This window comes from Leucopleurus acutus (assembly GCF_964270905.1).
Source record: "Leucopleurus acutus genome assembly, chromosome: 10".
Classification (NCBI taxonomy): domain Eukaryota; kingdom Metazoa; phylum Chordata; class Mammalia; order Artiodactyla; family Delphinidae; genus Leucopleurus; species Leucopleurus acutus.
Genome location: NC_139153.1, coordinates 77,733,796 through 77,749,944, shown reverse-complemented (window position 1 = coordinate 77,749,944; position 16,149 = coordinate 77,733,796). Strand labels below are relative to the sequence as shown.

Genomic DNA, 16,149 nt, shown 5'->3' with positions numbered 1-16,149 from the left:
ACTGGGACCTTTTGCAGTTGAATTTCAATTTTATTTGGGTCTGTAATTAACTCTTAAATTCTTCACAAAGAGTATACCACAATTCAACCTTTGAAGAAAATATTGTGTATGTTGCCTGCTACCTGCCAGAAGATACTGTACGTCTCTCAAAATTAGATTATGTACTTTTCAAAGCTACAAGAGGGTAGTATGACCAGTTTATGCATGGTAGAGAACTACCCCTCAGCAACAGTGGTAAGTTGAAATTCCTGTTGACTTTCAATCAGCTGTTAAACAGATGTTCTGAGGGAAACAGCAGACTTAATGTAACTCCTTCATCCCCACCAAAAGCAATTATAAATGTCATGGTTAATGATAAAAGTGATTTGGGGCTCTACTTGCCAGTCTAAAAACACAAGGGTTTTTAAGTTTTAAGACATGTTGTGAAACCTTTTTCCTTTAGTTGCTTTGCCTGGCATGTAGCAGACAGTCCAAAGTATATACTGTAATGTTCTCTTTAAATGCTGCACTATAGGTTTCCTTTCTCGAAGACTTTATTTCCCTTAAGATCCATTAAGGTCCTTTTTGACCATTATTTCCTAAGATCTCTTTTTTGATGCTTTTGCTGAGCTGCCCAGGGTTCCCCATGACGTGTGGTCTCCCTCACTGCAGTGAGCACTAAATCCAACTTATTTAACTGAAGCTGTCTTCCTGGTGGTCTCAGCCTGGAGGGCATTAACAAAATTATAGCACCCTCTAAATTAACTGACAAAACATTCTAGGTTAGACAGAAAAGTAATTAAATTACAGTTATTTTATTTTATAAACAGATAAAAGCAACCCAGACAATATACTGTGGTTGGTTAAAAATGATTTTTAATATATTTAAGTGATAATTTCTTCATGTGTATATGCTTATTATCGCAATGGGAAAAGATTTAGAAAGAAGGGATTGTTTTTTGGTTTGGTGTTTAAGGAAATAAATGAACTTGGGTTTGTTTTTAACAATTTTATGAAATAAAGGTATGCTCTGATGAGAGTAGAAAATAAATATTCAACATCTATTCACTAACCTAACCAAAGAAATAAAATGTTCATGCTACCTCTAAAGTTAAAGACACCTGGCAGATATTAATTATGCCACAAAAAGTCTAGGGAGTTACGTAAAACAGCAAAGGCATTTGGGGACTTCTAGAGTTCCACATGACCAGACAGAAAATGCAAGTCATCAGCGAAAAAACAATATTGATACCAAACACTTACATGTTTATGTGCTAGGCACTATAAACACTTTACATATGTTAAGTCACAGTATCATATTTCCTCTGCACTAACCAATAAATGAACTCTATTCAGCCATTATAAACCATCAGATTGTGGCTGTTCTCATTTTAGGGTTTAAGGCAAATAACTGGAAATACAGCAACATAAATGTGAGTTCCTAGATGTGGGAATTGATAAAAACAGTTTTCAAGGCCTACATTAGATGTATACAGGTTAATGGTAGATTTATAGAGGTTAATTTTAAAGTGCATATTACAAGAATCCTGAAGAAGCCTCAGCCCCGGCAATATCACGTAGAATAACATTTTTACAAATTCGTAAACATTAAATTCATATGGAACAATCTACAAACAAAACAAAACAATAAACTCTTTAAGAGGCATCCAGTCTTTTATAGACTTCTTCAATGAAAGTTAACATGTTTTTCATCTGGGGTGAATTATGGAGAACATCTAAGTCCTTCAGAAGAGCGTTCTGGTTTGGAATTAGCATCAAAATTTCTTTCTGTGAGCATGACAATAATTCATTTTTTAAATTTTATTTTTTTGATAATCGATATTAACATTATATTAGCTTCAGGCAGACGGCATAATGATTTGACATTTGTATACACTGCAAAATGATCACCACAGTAAGTCTAGTTAACATCTATCACCAAACACAGTTACAAACTTTTTCTTCCTTGTGATGAGAACTTTTAGATCTACTCTCTTAGCAACTTCCAAATATACAATACAGTATTAACTCTAGTCACCATTCTGTCCATTACATCCCCATGACTTATTTATAAATAACTGGAAGTGTGTACCTTTTGACCACCTTTACCCATATAATTAGTTTTTAACCTTTCATTATGAAAAATGTTATATGTATGTTATTTAGAGAGAATGGTATAATACACCTCATATAATCTTCACTCAGTTTCAATTATCATCAACTCACTGCCATTCTACTTTTAAATCTATGGTATTCTGTTTTCCCTCTGCCCATTCCCATTCCTCTCACCCTAGGTAGATTTGAGACAGGAAAATTTTGTTACTTTCTGGGGAAACGTAAAGCCTTTCTACCACTGTAAACACTTACACTATTAATACCTATGGGAGTCCTTTGCAAAGGTAAGTTAGCAGTGTGCTGTGTACACCCAAATGGGACACAGTACTGTCTTAGGAAAAGTTGCACGTGCCATTATCAGAAGCACAAACAAAAGCAGCTGTCAGGATTTGCTTTCAGAAACCCCTCCTACAGCCATGACTGCACAAATGTGGACACAGAACTGTCTTAGGAAAAGCTGCACATGCCATTATCAGAAGCACAAACAAAAGCAGCTGTCAGGATCTGCTTCCAGAAACCCGTCCTACAGCCATGACTGCACAAATGTGTAAAGATATATGCGCAAGGATGTTCCTAGTATTACCTGTAGTAGCAAAAATTATTTATTTCCATCATTTTCACAAATTACCACATTATGGCACATCCATACAATGGAATGCTATACCGCTATTGACAAGAATGATTATACTTATACACTTATATGTATAACGATTATACATATATACAATTCGTAACTGGTGATGCAGTTAATATGGTAAATTGGTACTTACCTGAAGTATGGGTGCTTTGAGACTCTTCTGAGAAAGTTCGGGAAGAGAGAGTACCTCACTATCTATTTGAAACATCTAAAGTAGAAAAAGAAAGCTACAGATTATTTCATAAAGCTAGATTATTTCAAAAGGCTGACTTCTCTTATTACACTCAAAAGCTGTCTGGGTAGAATCTAATCATGAAAAATTATATCCAGATTCTAGCGATACTTTTTTTTTAAACAATTACCTGTTTTACCTTCCTTTCCTCTTCTTCTACCTCACTTCTCAGAACATGAACTTTGTTCTTTAGGCTGTGAATATCCCCAGTCATTGACTCTACGGTCTCCACTATTTTATCTGTTTCTTCCTGCATCAGAGAGAGAAAGCTAATATTTTAAATTAAATATACTATTAAATGAAACCCAAACAGCTATTAATATATACATACATATTTTAAAAACACCTTATATATTGAAACACTTCTGGAAGAAACTGATAATTTTTCTTTCAGAAAACAGACTCCCTAGAAATTGATTTACCAATGGAACAAAGATGTATGTGAAGCTTTCCTCAAAAACTTACCAAAACTGCGGGCATCAGATATCCTGGAAGACCTGTGTGAATCTAGCAGAGCCCAAGGACTGATGGCAACAGGTACAGGAGCATTCCTTTAGCGGTATGTAATAGCAGAGAAACTCTAACTCTAATTTAGGAACATCTGAGTGCTATTTTCATTTGCCAAAAGAAAGAAATGCTGAACATTAGGGCAGAGATAGTAATAGAAAATGAGTGGCATTTTCCCACCTAAAAAAAATATATATATCTTATGGGGGAAAACAAAGAGAAAATAAGAAATGAATGAAATGAGTATAATGATATCAGGGGTGTACGGATTGCAGGCCACACATAGAGTTAGCCAGCTTCCAGGTTTCTAAATGGTATTAAGTACTGCACTGCTTTCAAATCTAGTCCTAGCAACAGCCAAGGATAGCACTGCCCCTGGGGATCAGGGAACAAGTAAAGAAGCCACACAGAAGTCATACAGAAATAATAACTCTTAAATCCTGCGGAGCGATATGGCTGATACTCACATCTACATCATTCTCCAAATACTGGAAGTCGAATTTTTACCGTCAACTACAGTAATTTTCCTCAACAAATATATTATGGCTTCTAGTAACCATTAAAAAGGGTACCTGCAGAGGTCTGCAACTGCCCATAGGCTGTTTTTGATCAGTCCAAGAGCTATGAATGGTTTTTACATTTCTAAAGGATGGTTAAAAAACAAAACAAGACTATGCAACAAAGACCATACATGGCTCACAAAGAGTAAAATGTTTATCACCTGGCCCTTATAGGAATAGTGTGCTAATCCCTGAGTACCCAAGACTTTGGGTCTGTGAGCTACACTTATTAAACCAAATAAGGTCACATTCATGGGTTCCAGGCTTTAGGACTTAGACATATCTTTTGGTGGGCCACCATTCAACACACTACAGAAGGGAATGAATAATAGCACTGAATAAAGGAAAGGGTTAATGTAATAAGAACTAAAAGTTTTCAGTATAATTAAAAAAATTAATTTTGTTCCATTGCTTTGGTTATCTTCTTTGGGTATTCATACCATACCCATGCTGTGTCTTTTTTGCCAAACTTTTATATTTGTCACTTTTTCTCAATACCTTAAAAAAATGTCATTCTTTCTTTTTGAGTCTTAAAATTTTCTCCTTACTTTACCTTTTATTTAAGTATTATTTGTTCTGTTCATTTGCTTATTGCTCCTTCTAATTTAGTCTGCATTACTAAAAGTTTTTTTCCTTTAGCTCTAATTCTTTCCTGAATTCCATAGCTTCATTTTTTATTATTTCTAATATTTATGACTTTTTTCATACCTTCTATTCTTTTTCTAAATTTCTTTCAGCTCACTTGGGAAATTAGGTTAGCATTCATCTGTTTTGTGAACACATATTTTTGGCATGCTTTTGTTGTCTGTAGAAATGTTACTTTTTGTCCTTCTTCTAATATTTTCTTATGTTAACTCTGGTTGTGAGATCCAGAGAGATTAAAAACTATGCCCCAGGGCTTCCCTGGTGGTGCAGTGGTTAAGAATCTGCCTGCCAATGCAGGGGACACAGGTTCCAGCCCTGGTCCGGGAAGATCCCACATGCCGCGGAGCAACTAAGCCCGTGTGCCACAACTACTGAGCCTGTGCTCTAGAGCCTGTGAGCCACAACTACTGAGCCTGCGTGCCACAACTACTGAAGCCCGCACACCTAGAGTCCATGCTCTGCAACAAAAGAAGCCACCACAATGAGAAGCCCGCGCACTGCAATGAAGAGTAGCCCCCGCTCACTGCAACTAGAGAGAGCCGGCGCACAGCAATGAAGACCCAATGCAGCCAAAAGTAAAAAATTAATTAATTAACTAATTAAATGAATTAAAAAACAAACAAAAAAAACTATGCCCCAGAAGGTCCTATACCATCTTCTCGGTATCTCTAAAAGACTTTGTTCACCACTGCCTTTCCCTAGCACCAGCAGTGAGAGTTCAATGAATGTGTCCTTGTTGCATGAACACAACTTCTCTTACTGATACAGGTTTTGGAAGGTCATCACCAGCAGTAACTCTAGGCTGCAGTGCGAAAAAGCCATTCTAAGTAAGGCACATTGGACAGATAAAACCTACAAACTCCTAGTTCAAAGACTCTTATGCCAATGAAGAACTCTTATGCCCCAAATGCCAACAGTGCTTCAACTGAGTAACTGACTGTCAAGCAAACATTAGACTGTTGTGATGTTATAAGAAATATACCTTTGATTTTCATCCCTGATTCCTGGCACAGAGCTTCCAAATCCTTGGAATTTTCTGAATGACAGAAGTGGGAGGAGCACTTTTTGTGATTCATAATAAGCCCCTTTCAACCATATCTGAATTTATGCTAATGAATAACTCATAGAGGATGGAGGCTGGTTGCCGAGCAACCTAAATCCTGTGATCAGAGGGCTGGAACTTTCAGCCTGGATCCTTGATCTCTGAGAAGGGGAGAGGGCCTGGAGATTTAGTTAATAATAGATATGCCTACATGCTGAGGCTTCCATAAAAACTCTAATTACTGGATTCAGACAGCTTCTAGATTGGTGAACACATGGAGATGCTTGAACAGGCATAGGAGTTCCGTGCCCCTTCCCATATACCTTGCCCTATGCATCTCTTCCCTCTGGCTGTTCCTGAGTTGTATCCTTGATAATAAACCTGTAATAGTAAATAAAGTGCTTTCCTGAGTTCTGTGAGCTGTTCTAGCAAATTATCAAACCGGAGGAGGAGGTCATGGGAAGCCCCGATTTATACTTGGTTGGTCAGAAGTACAGGACGCTTGGCCTTGCACTGGCATCTGAAGTGGGGGCAGTTCTGTGGGACTGAGCCCTTAACCTGTGGGGTCTGTGCTAACTCCAGGTAGTTAGTGTTAGAATTGAATTGTAGGACACCCAGTTGGTTTCCACAGAGAAGTGGAGAATTGCTTGGTATGAAAACCCCACAAATTTAGTGTCAGAAGTGTTGCGAGTATAGAAAAACAGTTTTTTCCATTTAAGTCTATTTATGCTTTTGGCACACGGAGATCCAGTTTTAGGTGTAAAAGACAAATGCCTCCCAGCGTTACGAAAATCACACTATCATTTACTGTCTCTGATTAAAGACTATTTACTATCTCTGATTTAGTACTTTATGCAAATATTAAATGTTAAAATAACATTTACCATTATTATACTTTAAAACCTTTTAAAATAACCTTTAAAAAAAGTCAAACTCATAGAATCAGAGAGTACAGAAGTGGTTGCCAGGTGCTGGGGGCGGGTGGGGGAAATAGGGAGAAGTTAGTAAAGGATACAAACTTGGAGCTAAAATGAATAAGGTTTGCAGATCTAATGTAAAACATGGTGACTATAACTGATATTACATAACTGAAATCTGTATTATATAATTGAAACAGAGTAGAACTTAAATGGTCTTACCAAAAAAAAAAGTGAGATGACAAGGGAAATTAACTAGATGGGGGAAATCCTTTCACAATGTATAGTTATATCAAATAACCATGATGTACACTTTAAATATCTTACAATTTTGTCAATTATATCTTAGACAAAGCTGAAATTTAAAAAATAACCCATATTAATGTTATCCAACTGTTCATTAACTGGGGGAGCTAGTGTCAGTACTGAAAATATACTCTTGCAAAGTAGTAACATTGGGATGAAAGTTAAATTCAATCGCATACAATGAAGAAAGTGAGGCAACCACTAAAAAATACCACTCTATAAATTTAGAATATATGTAGAGCTGTTGCTCACAAATAAATCCTTTCATTGTTATTCTCAATCATATGGTAAATCTGGAATGACCTATTTGTGAATGGTGAGTTATTAGAAATCGTTAGGGATGCATTCCTTGCTTAAACTACCACCACCTCATATTTACTAACAAAGGTTAACAAACTTACTGCTTTACAAAGTTGAGTTGCTAACAAAGACCATATCTACAAACTACTTCAAAATGGCAAATGGATATATGCTCCAATCTGTTTTAGTTTTAATAATTATTTAATAAGCCCCCGAGGCTGCTTTTCTTAATTGTTCAAGTATCCACTAATTAAAAGCCTGCAGTTTATCATGACAGCTAATATTATCTCCCACTATCTTCTACAGAATAATGATTAAGAATCACTTGCCCTGAAATCGGACTAATAGGTTTGCATCATAACTGTGAGCACTCTAAGGTTCAGCTAGAAATGCCAATATGTCTCTTTTGCACACTTGTAAAATGTGAAATATAGCACAGGACTCTTTAAGTCATTAAGGGCTATAACTGTAAAGTGCTTTGAACAGTGACTAGAACATAGAAGGCCCTCATTACATGTTATCTATAATGATTATAAAAACAGTAATGATGATGATTGTGTTCTTCTTGCCAATAAAGTAGCAGATACAGGACAGAAAAACTAATATAATGTGTTTTGAAATGCTACAGCATTTAGTGATGAATTCCTATAATCTGATATTTAAAGTCTGATGAAAAAAATAAGACTGCTACTTAATTACAAATATATTAGAAATAGTCTTAATTTTAGAGGCCCAAAGTTCAGGCAAAGTTTTTGCTTTGTTAAAAATAAAAGTTAATGAAAAACCTGGTCCAAGATCTAGTATTTGTTATTAGAAGAATATCATGACAATTTAAAAAACTTTTTGGTCTTTTCCCCCTTCCCCTCTAAAGAAAAACTCCCTGTTCAAACTTCATACCTGCAATAATGCCAGACCCTCTTCATTAGCTCTGTGCTGTGCCCTTTCCATTTTCAGTAGACTTGACACATGAGTTAAATCTTGCTGCTTTTTGGGAGGGACTTTCAGGGTTTCACACAGTTGCAGCAATCTTACGGATAGAATAAAAACATAACTTTATTTTTGAGTACCATTAGTATCATTTTTGTTTTTTTGTTTGAAATACTGTCATCCTCTTTTTTCTTCCCTCATACTCCCAAGGGCTGTAATGTTCTTTTTTTTTTAAATAAATTTATTTATTTTATTTATTTATTTTTAGCTGCGTTGGGTCTTCATTGCTGCACGCCAGCTTTCTCTAGTTGTGGTGAGCAGGGGCTTCTTTTGTTGTGGAGCACTGGCTCTAGGCACGCGGGCTTTAGTAGTTGTGGCACGTGGGCTCTAGAGCACAGGCTCAGTAGTTGCGGCGCACGGGCTTAGTTGCTCCGCAGCATGTGGGATCTTCCCGGACCAGGGCTCAAACCCTGTCCCCTGCATTGGCAGGCGGATTCTTAACCACTGCGCCACCAAGGAAGCCCTGTAATGTTCTTTTATTAACAGTGGCTAATCTTAGCAATAAGTCACCCCCGCAAATTCCTGACAAATCATCATTTAACCTTTCAATTATATTTCAATCATTTTTTAATTGCATAACTGTATTACCTTTTCTTTAGGAAGTTCAGATGATATTGAATTTTTTCATTTTCTCTAATACTGTTACTCAAAATTGCTCTAGAAGAGAAAAAATAGGGAATGAATAAATATTAGTTTGAAACATAACTAGTATAATCTGTTTACTTTTTCTCTCTGATATCTTTCAAGTACCCCTTTTTACTAGCCAGGCAGAATCAATCACTTTTTCTTTTATGTTAAATACATTTAAAGCAGAGGAATAATCTAAGTTTTTTTTATCACATTATATTGTTGTAATTAATTTATAGGCCTGACTCTTCTGATAGATTTCAGCTCCCTGATGGCAGAATCCTGTCTCTGTATTCTTTTTGGCATGTTAGCTTCCACATAAAGTGTTAATTTGAGCTAACTTCTTCCTAAAGTATCCCTCACCAGAAAAAGTTGTAGATAGCAGATCAAGCAAAGATTTCAATTTTATTCCACTGATGAAATTCCAAGTTTCTGAAATTAATAAAGACATTTTTGCTGAATGCTAAGGCCATCAAAAGACATTAAATAAATCTTCTTGCAAAAGAGAAAAACACCCTATCACCATAAAGTAGATAATAACATTTAAAAGGATACTGTCTATAGGAAACATATAAGCAGAAATAAAAAGAGTGAAATGGAAAAAAATTTCATACTCACATTATTATTGATTCCATCATAGTTTGCAAATGTTCTCTGCTACTCTTCGAAAGAGGTTGCCAGGTTTTTCTCTTGTGGGTTGCGATCTTTACCTGTTTTAGATTAGCATGCTTTGCTTGTCCTGTCACCGGTGAAAGAAGAGACTCTGGTTTTTCTAGAAGTTTGTATGTTTTTACTTAAAAAGTGATTCAAATATAAATTTATCTAAAAGAGCTAATGGAATTATCAGAACCAATACTATGAAGCTGTATAAACTATTTAATTTCCTTTTTATTGCGTAGCCATAACAGGCCAGGTGTTGAATATGAATATGCTATTGTTATGTTAACTAAAATACTATTAAGTGATATGGCGGATACAAACTCAAGACAATCTTAAATAAAGAACCAAGCTACAACTATTAGGATTCAACACAAAAGTCTGGTTCTCAGAAATGACCTGAATTAAAGGGCTTCATTGAGAAGACTAGAAAATGATTTCTGCCAAATGTTGGATGGCAACTGAAACGAAGGAGATTAACCAAACCACAAACAGATAATCAGTGTCTACTAGGTTGTTGATATTATTCTACTTATAAAAAATAAACAAAGGGGCTTCCCTGGTGGCGCAGTGGTTGAGAGTCCGCCTGCCGATGCAGGAGACAAGGGTTTGTGCCCCGGTCTGGGAAGATCCCACATGCCGCGGAGCGGCTAGGCCTGTGAGCCATGGCCGCTGAGCCTGTGCGTCCAGAGCCTGTGCACCACAACGGGAGAGGCCACAACAGTGAGAGGCCCGCGTACCGCAAAAAAAATTTAAAAAAATAAACAAAGGAGGTACACTATTGGCTCACATGAAGATTAGTTTTGGAGAGAAGGGAGATTAAATAATTACATTTCAGGTATGCAAAGTATTACAAAAGAAAAAGTCCAGTGCACTATGGAAGTATAAAACCGGAGGACCTAACTTGGTCTAGGGTGAGGAGAGGTAGAAAATTCTTCCATGCTGAAGTGATGTTTAAGTAAAGATGACTATTCCAAACTAATTTACTCCAGACAAACTTAGTGGTTCCAATCTAATCTAAATAGTGGTGGCAAAAGAGAAGCATATTTGTCTCAAAGAGAAGTCAGTAGGTGTGTCTGTATATCACAAATCAGTAATAATTCAGACTGGGGTACACTTTGAATTTCTCTTGCTCCTTTCAACTTAGAGCCCTACACAGTATTTTGCTACAGGTGGTAAGTAAAATTTCAGTTGACCAAAAGAACTGACCAACCAGTACTACTTATTCTTGCAAAAATAAGAATGAACTGTTTATTACTGTCTTTTGCTTATGCAGAACTCATAAACAAGATGCTGAGAATTTTTTCATAAATATAGATAGCTTGGGAAAGATAGGTTAAACAAGACATAGAAAAGGAATACCTTCAGAAGACAGGTGTTTTGGATGACTTTTATTTTTTTTCGCTGTGTTTCTAACCTAGAGGGAAAAACACATGTGCATGCACAAAGAATTAAACATTAGACGAAAAGATACTGCTATTGCAATAGATTTGTCATGTATGTTGGAGAGAATTCATATATCTTCTGGCAAGACAGAAAAAAAGTATATTGCTACTTCTAATGAAAAAGGATGTGTATTTATCACAAGCAGAGGATATACTAAAGCAATTCCTGAACAATGGTGATAAAGTATAATAGAATTTCATATGGTGTCAAAGAATGTTTTAAAGAAATCATACTCATCTTGCCTGTGAAATAGTGTTATATACTTTTCCTAAAAAACAAATATAGGCATTGTCTAATACAGGGTAAATAGAGAAAAAATGTTGATTATTTCTTTTACAGTAGGAAGAAGCTAATTCCTCCGAAACTAATTTTTCTCTATGTTAATAAAAATCTCCTCCATCAATTGACAGATTCTCTTGTCTTTTAACATATGAATGCCATAGAGTCTGTATACTATATTCCCAGTCTTCCTATTTAAACACCTTAGCAATGCCCCATCGCACTTCTTCCCTAAAGAATTCTCTGATCAATATCTTTAGAAATTGAGGTAAACAATTTTTATGTGAGAACTTTTACAACCCATGTTGCAACAGCTCCCATATAACAATATATGTGGAATATGAATTACTATAATTTGTAGTAAAGCTGACCTTTAGTCTTCACATACTCCTTTACATAGAACAGATACTTCTAATCAGAGTCCTGAATGATAAACTTGATATTTCATTACCTCTTTCTCTGAAAACTCCGCTTCTTCATTATCAATTTTTCTTTTTGGATTTCTTTTTAAATGTTGAGACCTTTTCTTAGAAGGATTTGCTTTGCTAGACATCTTGATGTAAACAGAACAACTATAACAGTGCTTCAAAATGTCTGTAAAGATAAAAAGAACACTAAAGACTTGTTTTATTAAAAACATTTTGTTAAAAAGACTACGTATAAATGTTCCAAATTTGCCTGTAAAAAAAAAAATCATAAAGAAAGTTTTGGGATAGTATTGTGTGTTTTTAAAACAAATAACATTGGTTCTCATTAGAGTAAAGATATCTAATTCAATTTCATTCCTAAAAATTTCTTCCATTTGTATGGCAATAAAAAATCTTATATAAAAACACTTTTACACCTCTTTATACTCCCCCATACAATAACGTTATCTCTATATTTAAATCCAAGAAAATGGAAATATATAGTGCTAATTTATTTTACTCTGGTCACAGATAATGTCAACTCAAAGAATAACATTCAGGCCTTCTTATTTTAGGCTTAATGGATTTATCATTCAACTTAACGTCAAAGATGGGAGACGATAATTTTTAGGATTATACCATGAATCTACGTTGTAGAAATTCATGTGGTAAATTCACTCGTAAGGAATTAAGAATTAAAAAGTTAAGTTTTAACTTTTACTGGGTTATGTGCATTTTAACAAAAGCACAGAAGTATACTGATTACTCTGGCTTCTCACACATTACAAAACAGGCACTGGAGTGGGGATGAGAATGTTAATGACAAAATTTAGAATAATTCCTTTTCCCCATTTAATAGTTCTTTATCACCAAACTCATTTCTGCTAAAAGAAACAGAGGGATAAAATATATACTGCTGCATTAGATCATAAAGAGCAGATAGCTAAGAAATTACGTACACGTTTGGTATAGTACACGTGAACACAAACCCACATACACACACACAAGTATGTGTGGTGTGTACATTATATATACATATTTTTCTAGACATATATAGTTAGATATATAGAGAAACCAGTCACCATTCCTTTTCTAAAAATTCAGAGTTTATCACATTACTACAATTTAAATATACATGCAGATTTAGAGACAAACAATAAAGTGGGTACTCTGGATAAATCTATTCTCTCAAATTTTAAAAGGAAAAGTTCAAGCTTTTCTTTTTCCCGTAAGACAAAAATAGTGGGAAAGAAAGAATTAACTGAAAGATCACAAACCATACTTGGAGACTACATGTCAGATCAGTTACAAAAAGCAGTGGAAGCTAAAATACACTTTACCCTGCTTTTGAACAATGTGGTACCTTGTTCTACACCCAGTCTCCTCTGTTGCATTCCTGAAATGTCAAATTCTCTCAACTTGACATCCATGCCATATACTTCCCCTACTTAAAAACCAATCCATATGAGAGTTTTGCTTGTGGACCTCTCCTGGAAGGACTGCCATGTACAGTACAGTTGTTCACTGAAAAGCATCCAGGTGAGAGAACAATTGAAGGCTGAGATTTAGTCCTCATTCCATTTAGGAGACTAAAAATGGTGCAAATTCCTTCTCACTCTTGTTATTGAGAGATGAAGTATATGTCCCCTTGTCTTAAATCTTACAGACTGTGCAGCAGTTTGAGCAGTAGAATATGGTGGAAATGATTCTGTACCAGTTTCCTGGCCCAAATATGAAGAGACTAGCAGCTGCAACTTCCCCTTGCTTGGAATATTTGCTCTTGAAACCCAGCTAGCACTCTATGAGGAAGGCCAACACAGAGAGGAACTAAAGACCCAGGCAAAAGCCCCAGCTGAACTCCCAACCAATAACTAACACCAACGATTGCCAGCCTTGCGCATGTACCTGAGCCAATACACTGCAGCTGACACTGCGTGGAAACAACCCTACCAAGTTGTTTCCAATCCCAAATTTTGGAACAAGATAGGTAATTTTTTTTTAATTAAAAAAGAAAAATCAAAAAAAAATCAAAAAAAAAAAAAAAAGAAAAATCCTTCCGTAATACCTACCTTATAACATCCAGACTCTTTACCATAACATTTATAGTCCTTAACAATCTAGACCTGCCAAGCTTTCCATACTTCTCTCCCGCTACTCCTCAACTGCATCTCCCTCTCCAGATAGACTGGATTTCCGGAACACACTTTGAGTAGTGCACATACTCTACCCGAGCTGCTCTCTCTAGTCTGTGCCCAACCTCCTCCCAGATCATGAGCCACCTGCACCTGAAAGCCTTCCTAACTACTCCACCTCGATGCTCTCTAAAAGTCTGTGGGCTCTTACGGTCTCTTTCATTTGGCACTTATTTATAGCTTGGTTTTGTTCATCGTTTTTCTTGATACTCTTTATTCAGTAACATGTAATTCAGTGCTACTCCAAATTTGATTTACAAACTGTTTGTTACAGTCTTTTAAAGTACAGACATTAAAAGTATTCATTTAGAAACTTTTATGGCAATTTGACAACAATTTTATGTATGTTAGATCTGGCCAAAAAATAACTGGCTTTGTTTTTTCTTTTTGTTTAATTTTTCTAATAATTCATAAAAAAAAGACTTTCTTTTTTAGAGAAGTTCTACGTTAACAGAAAAATTCAGCAGAAAGTACAAAATTCGAGCATACCCCCCCTTCCCTACTATCAACATTCCATACCAGAGCAGTGCATTTGCCACAGTCCCTGAACCGACATTGACACATCCTATCACCCAAAGTCTATGGTTTACATTAGGGCTCATTCATGGGTTTGGCTAGTATTCAGTTTTTTAAAAATTGTATTTTACAAAAGTATCAGTTGTGACTGATTAAAAATTAAAAAAAAAAAAATTGGTCCTTTACCACAGACAGTCTGAAAAGCTCTGTTTTCACTGATACCTACTTGAGGTAATTAGCCATACTGCAGAAAGTTCCTCCACCTCAGCACTATTAACATTTTGCATGGGATAGTTCTTTGTTATGGGGGCTGCCCTGGGCACTGTGGGATGTTTAGCTACATTCTTGATCTCTACCCACTAGATGCCAGGAGCCCCTCCCACTCCTCCAAGTTGTGACAACCAAAATTGTCTCCAGACGTTATCAAACATCCACTGGTGCAAAACTGCCCGAGGTTGAGAACCACTGCCAAAAGCCAGCCGGGGATGAGGACAAATTGTCCAGGTTCCAAATCCCAGCTCTGTCATTTAACTAGCTGTTTAGCCTTGGGGAACTAAATTTGCTCACTTTCCCCACAGCTAGAAGTATCAATATCAAAGGCTTTTGTAAAGCTAAAAGGTTGTACAGAATACATAAAGTGCCTAGAACTTGGGACATAGTAAGAACTCAATAAATAAAATAATCTACTGTTACCATTGGGCTAGTTGTAGCATATACAAAAAGGAAGAGTAAACTTTGGCCTGTTTTGGATCCACAGGAAACCACAGGCTAGTGGTAGTAGCTAGAGACATATGAAAACAATTCCTATGTATATTCAATTATACACAATGCGACAAATGTTACGAGACAAATGAGTGAATATCTCAAATTGGTGTGGGTATTGGGGGGGACATACAGAATTCAGAGAAAAAAGTAACATTTGAATTACATTTTGAAATATTTAGCCAGAAGGGAGTAAAGCATTTGAGAGAAAAAAAGCCCGTTGGCAGGACACTTCAAAAGAAACTCGTCTGTTCAGGGACAGAAAAAATTCAGAGAGGCTTTGACGTGTACGGGAGGAATGGACAGAAAAAAAGACTGGAACTGTAGTTTGCAGCCAGACTACATACTGCAGTAAAGAATGTATTATTTACTCTGTAGGAAACAAGGAAATATTCTAGGTTGTCTTGTTTTCTTTGCCAGCGTGCTGAAACTCGTGGAAGCCACCAAGCTAGACCTCTGTATGGGCACAACGTCTGGCAAAACTGCAAATACACCATGTTTACCTCTTGACAAATGAGGCCTCGGGGTAGCGAACGCTGCCGACGCAGCTTCCTTAAGGCTCAAAGGCACTCATCACTAAAGCTGCACTTCGCCCCACGACTCACTGCGGGAGAGGTTAAGAAGGGAGAACAAGGATTACAATGATTCGGGGAAAGGGGGGAGGAACCATGAGTGGCTTCACTCCCTCCTTGCGAATCAAATACCACTTTTTCAATCGCTGGCTCCGAAGGGCACACCTGTTCGGATCTCCCTGCTCTTTGAAAACCACCTCAAGCTCCTCAAACACGAGTCGCCGAGTTTGCCACCAACGCGCCGGACACAAAACTCATCCCCAAACTGGAGCCACCGTCAGGGAAAGCGCTTTCACTACTCACCAAAGACGCCTCTTGAATCCTTCCAGGTGCCGCGCTCAGAGAAATTCGCGCCAAAAGCTTCCACAGCCGCGGAGACCCAGAAGTGAACCAGTAGAAACCGGAAACGCTTGTGGAGAGAGGCGGGCATCTAGCCACGCCCCTAACGTCATCGGGAGCGCTCC

General features: G+C 36.7%; 1 protein-coding gene across 1 annotated transcript; it reads right to left on the bottom strand.

Annotated features, from left to right (window-relative positions):
* Nucleotides 1-957: 957 nt before the first annotated feature.
* On the bottom strand, nt 958-16,065 carry CENPQ (centromere protein Q). The gene is made up of 9 exons (XM_082847165.1): nt 15,989-16,065; nt 11,688-11,830; nt 10,874-10,928; nt 9,473-9,593; nt 8,816-8,884; nt 8,138-8,267; nt 3,094-3,213; nt 2,865-2,939; nt 958-1,767 (listed from the first exon to the last, which is right to left on the bottom strand). The coding sequence occupies exons 2-9, from the start codon at nt 11,787-11,789 to the stop codon at nt 1,636-1,638; spliced, it is 804 nt and encodes a 267-aa protein (XP_082703291.1). The 5' UTR covers nt 11,790-11,830; nt 15,989-16,065; the 3' UTR covers nt 958-1,635.
* Nucleotides 16,066-16,149: the final 84 nt, after the last annotated feature.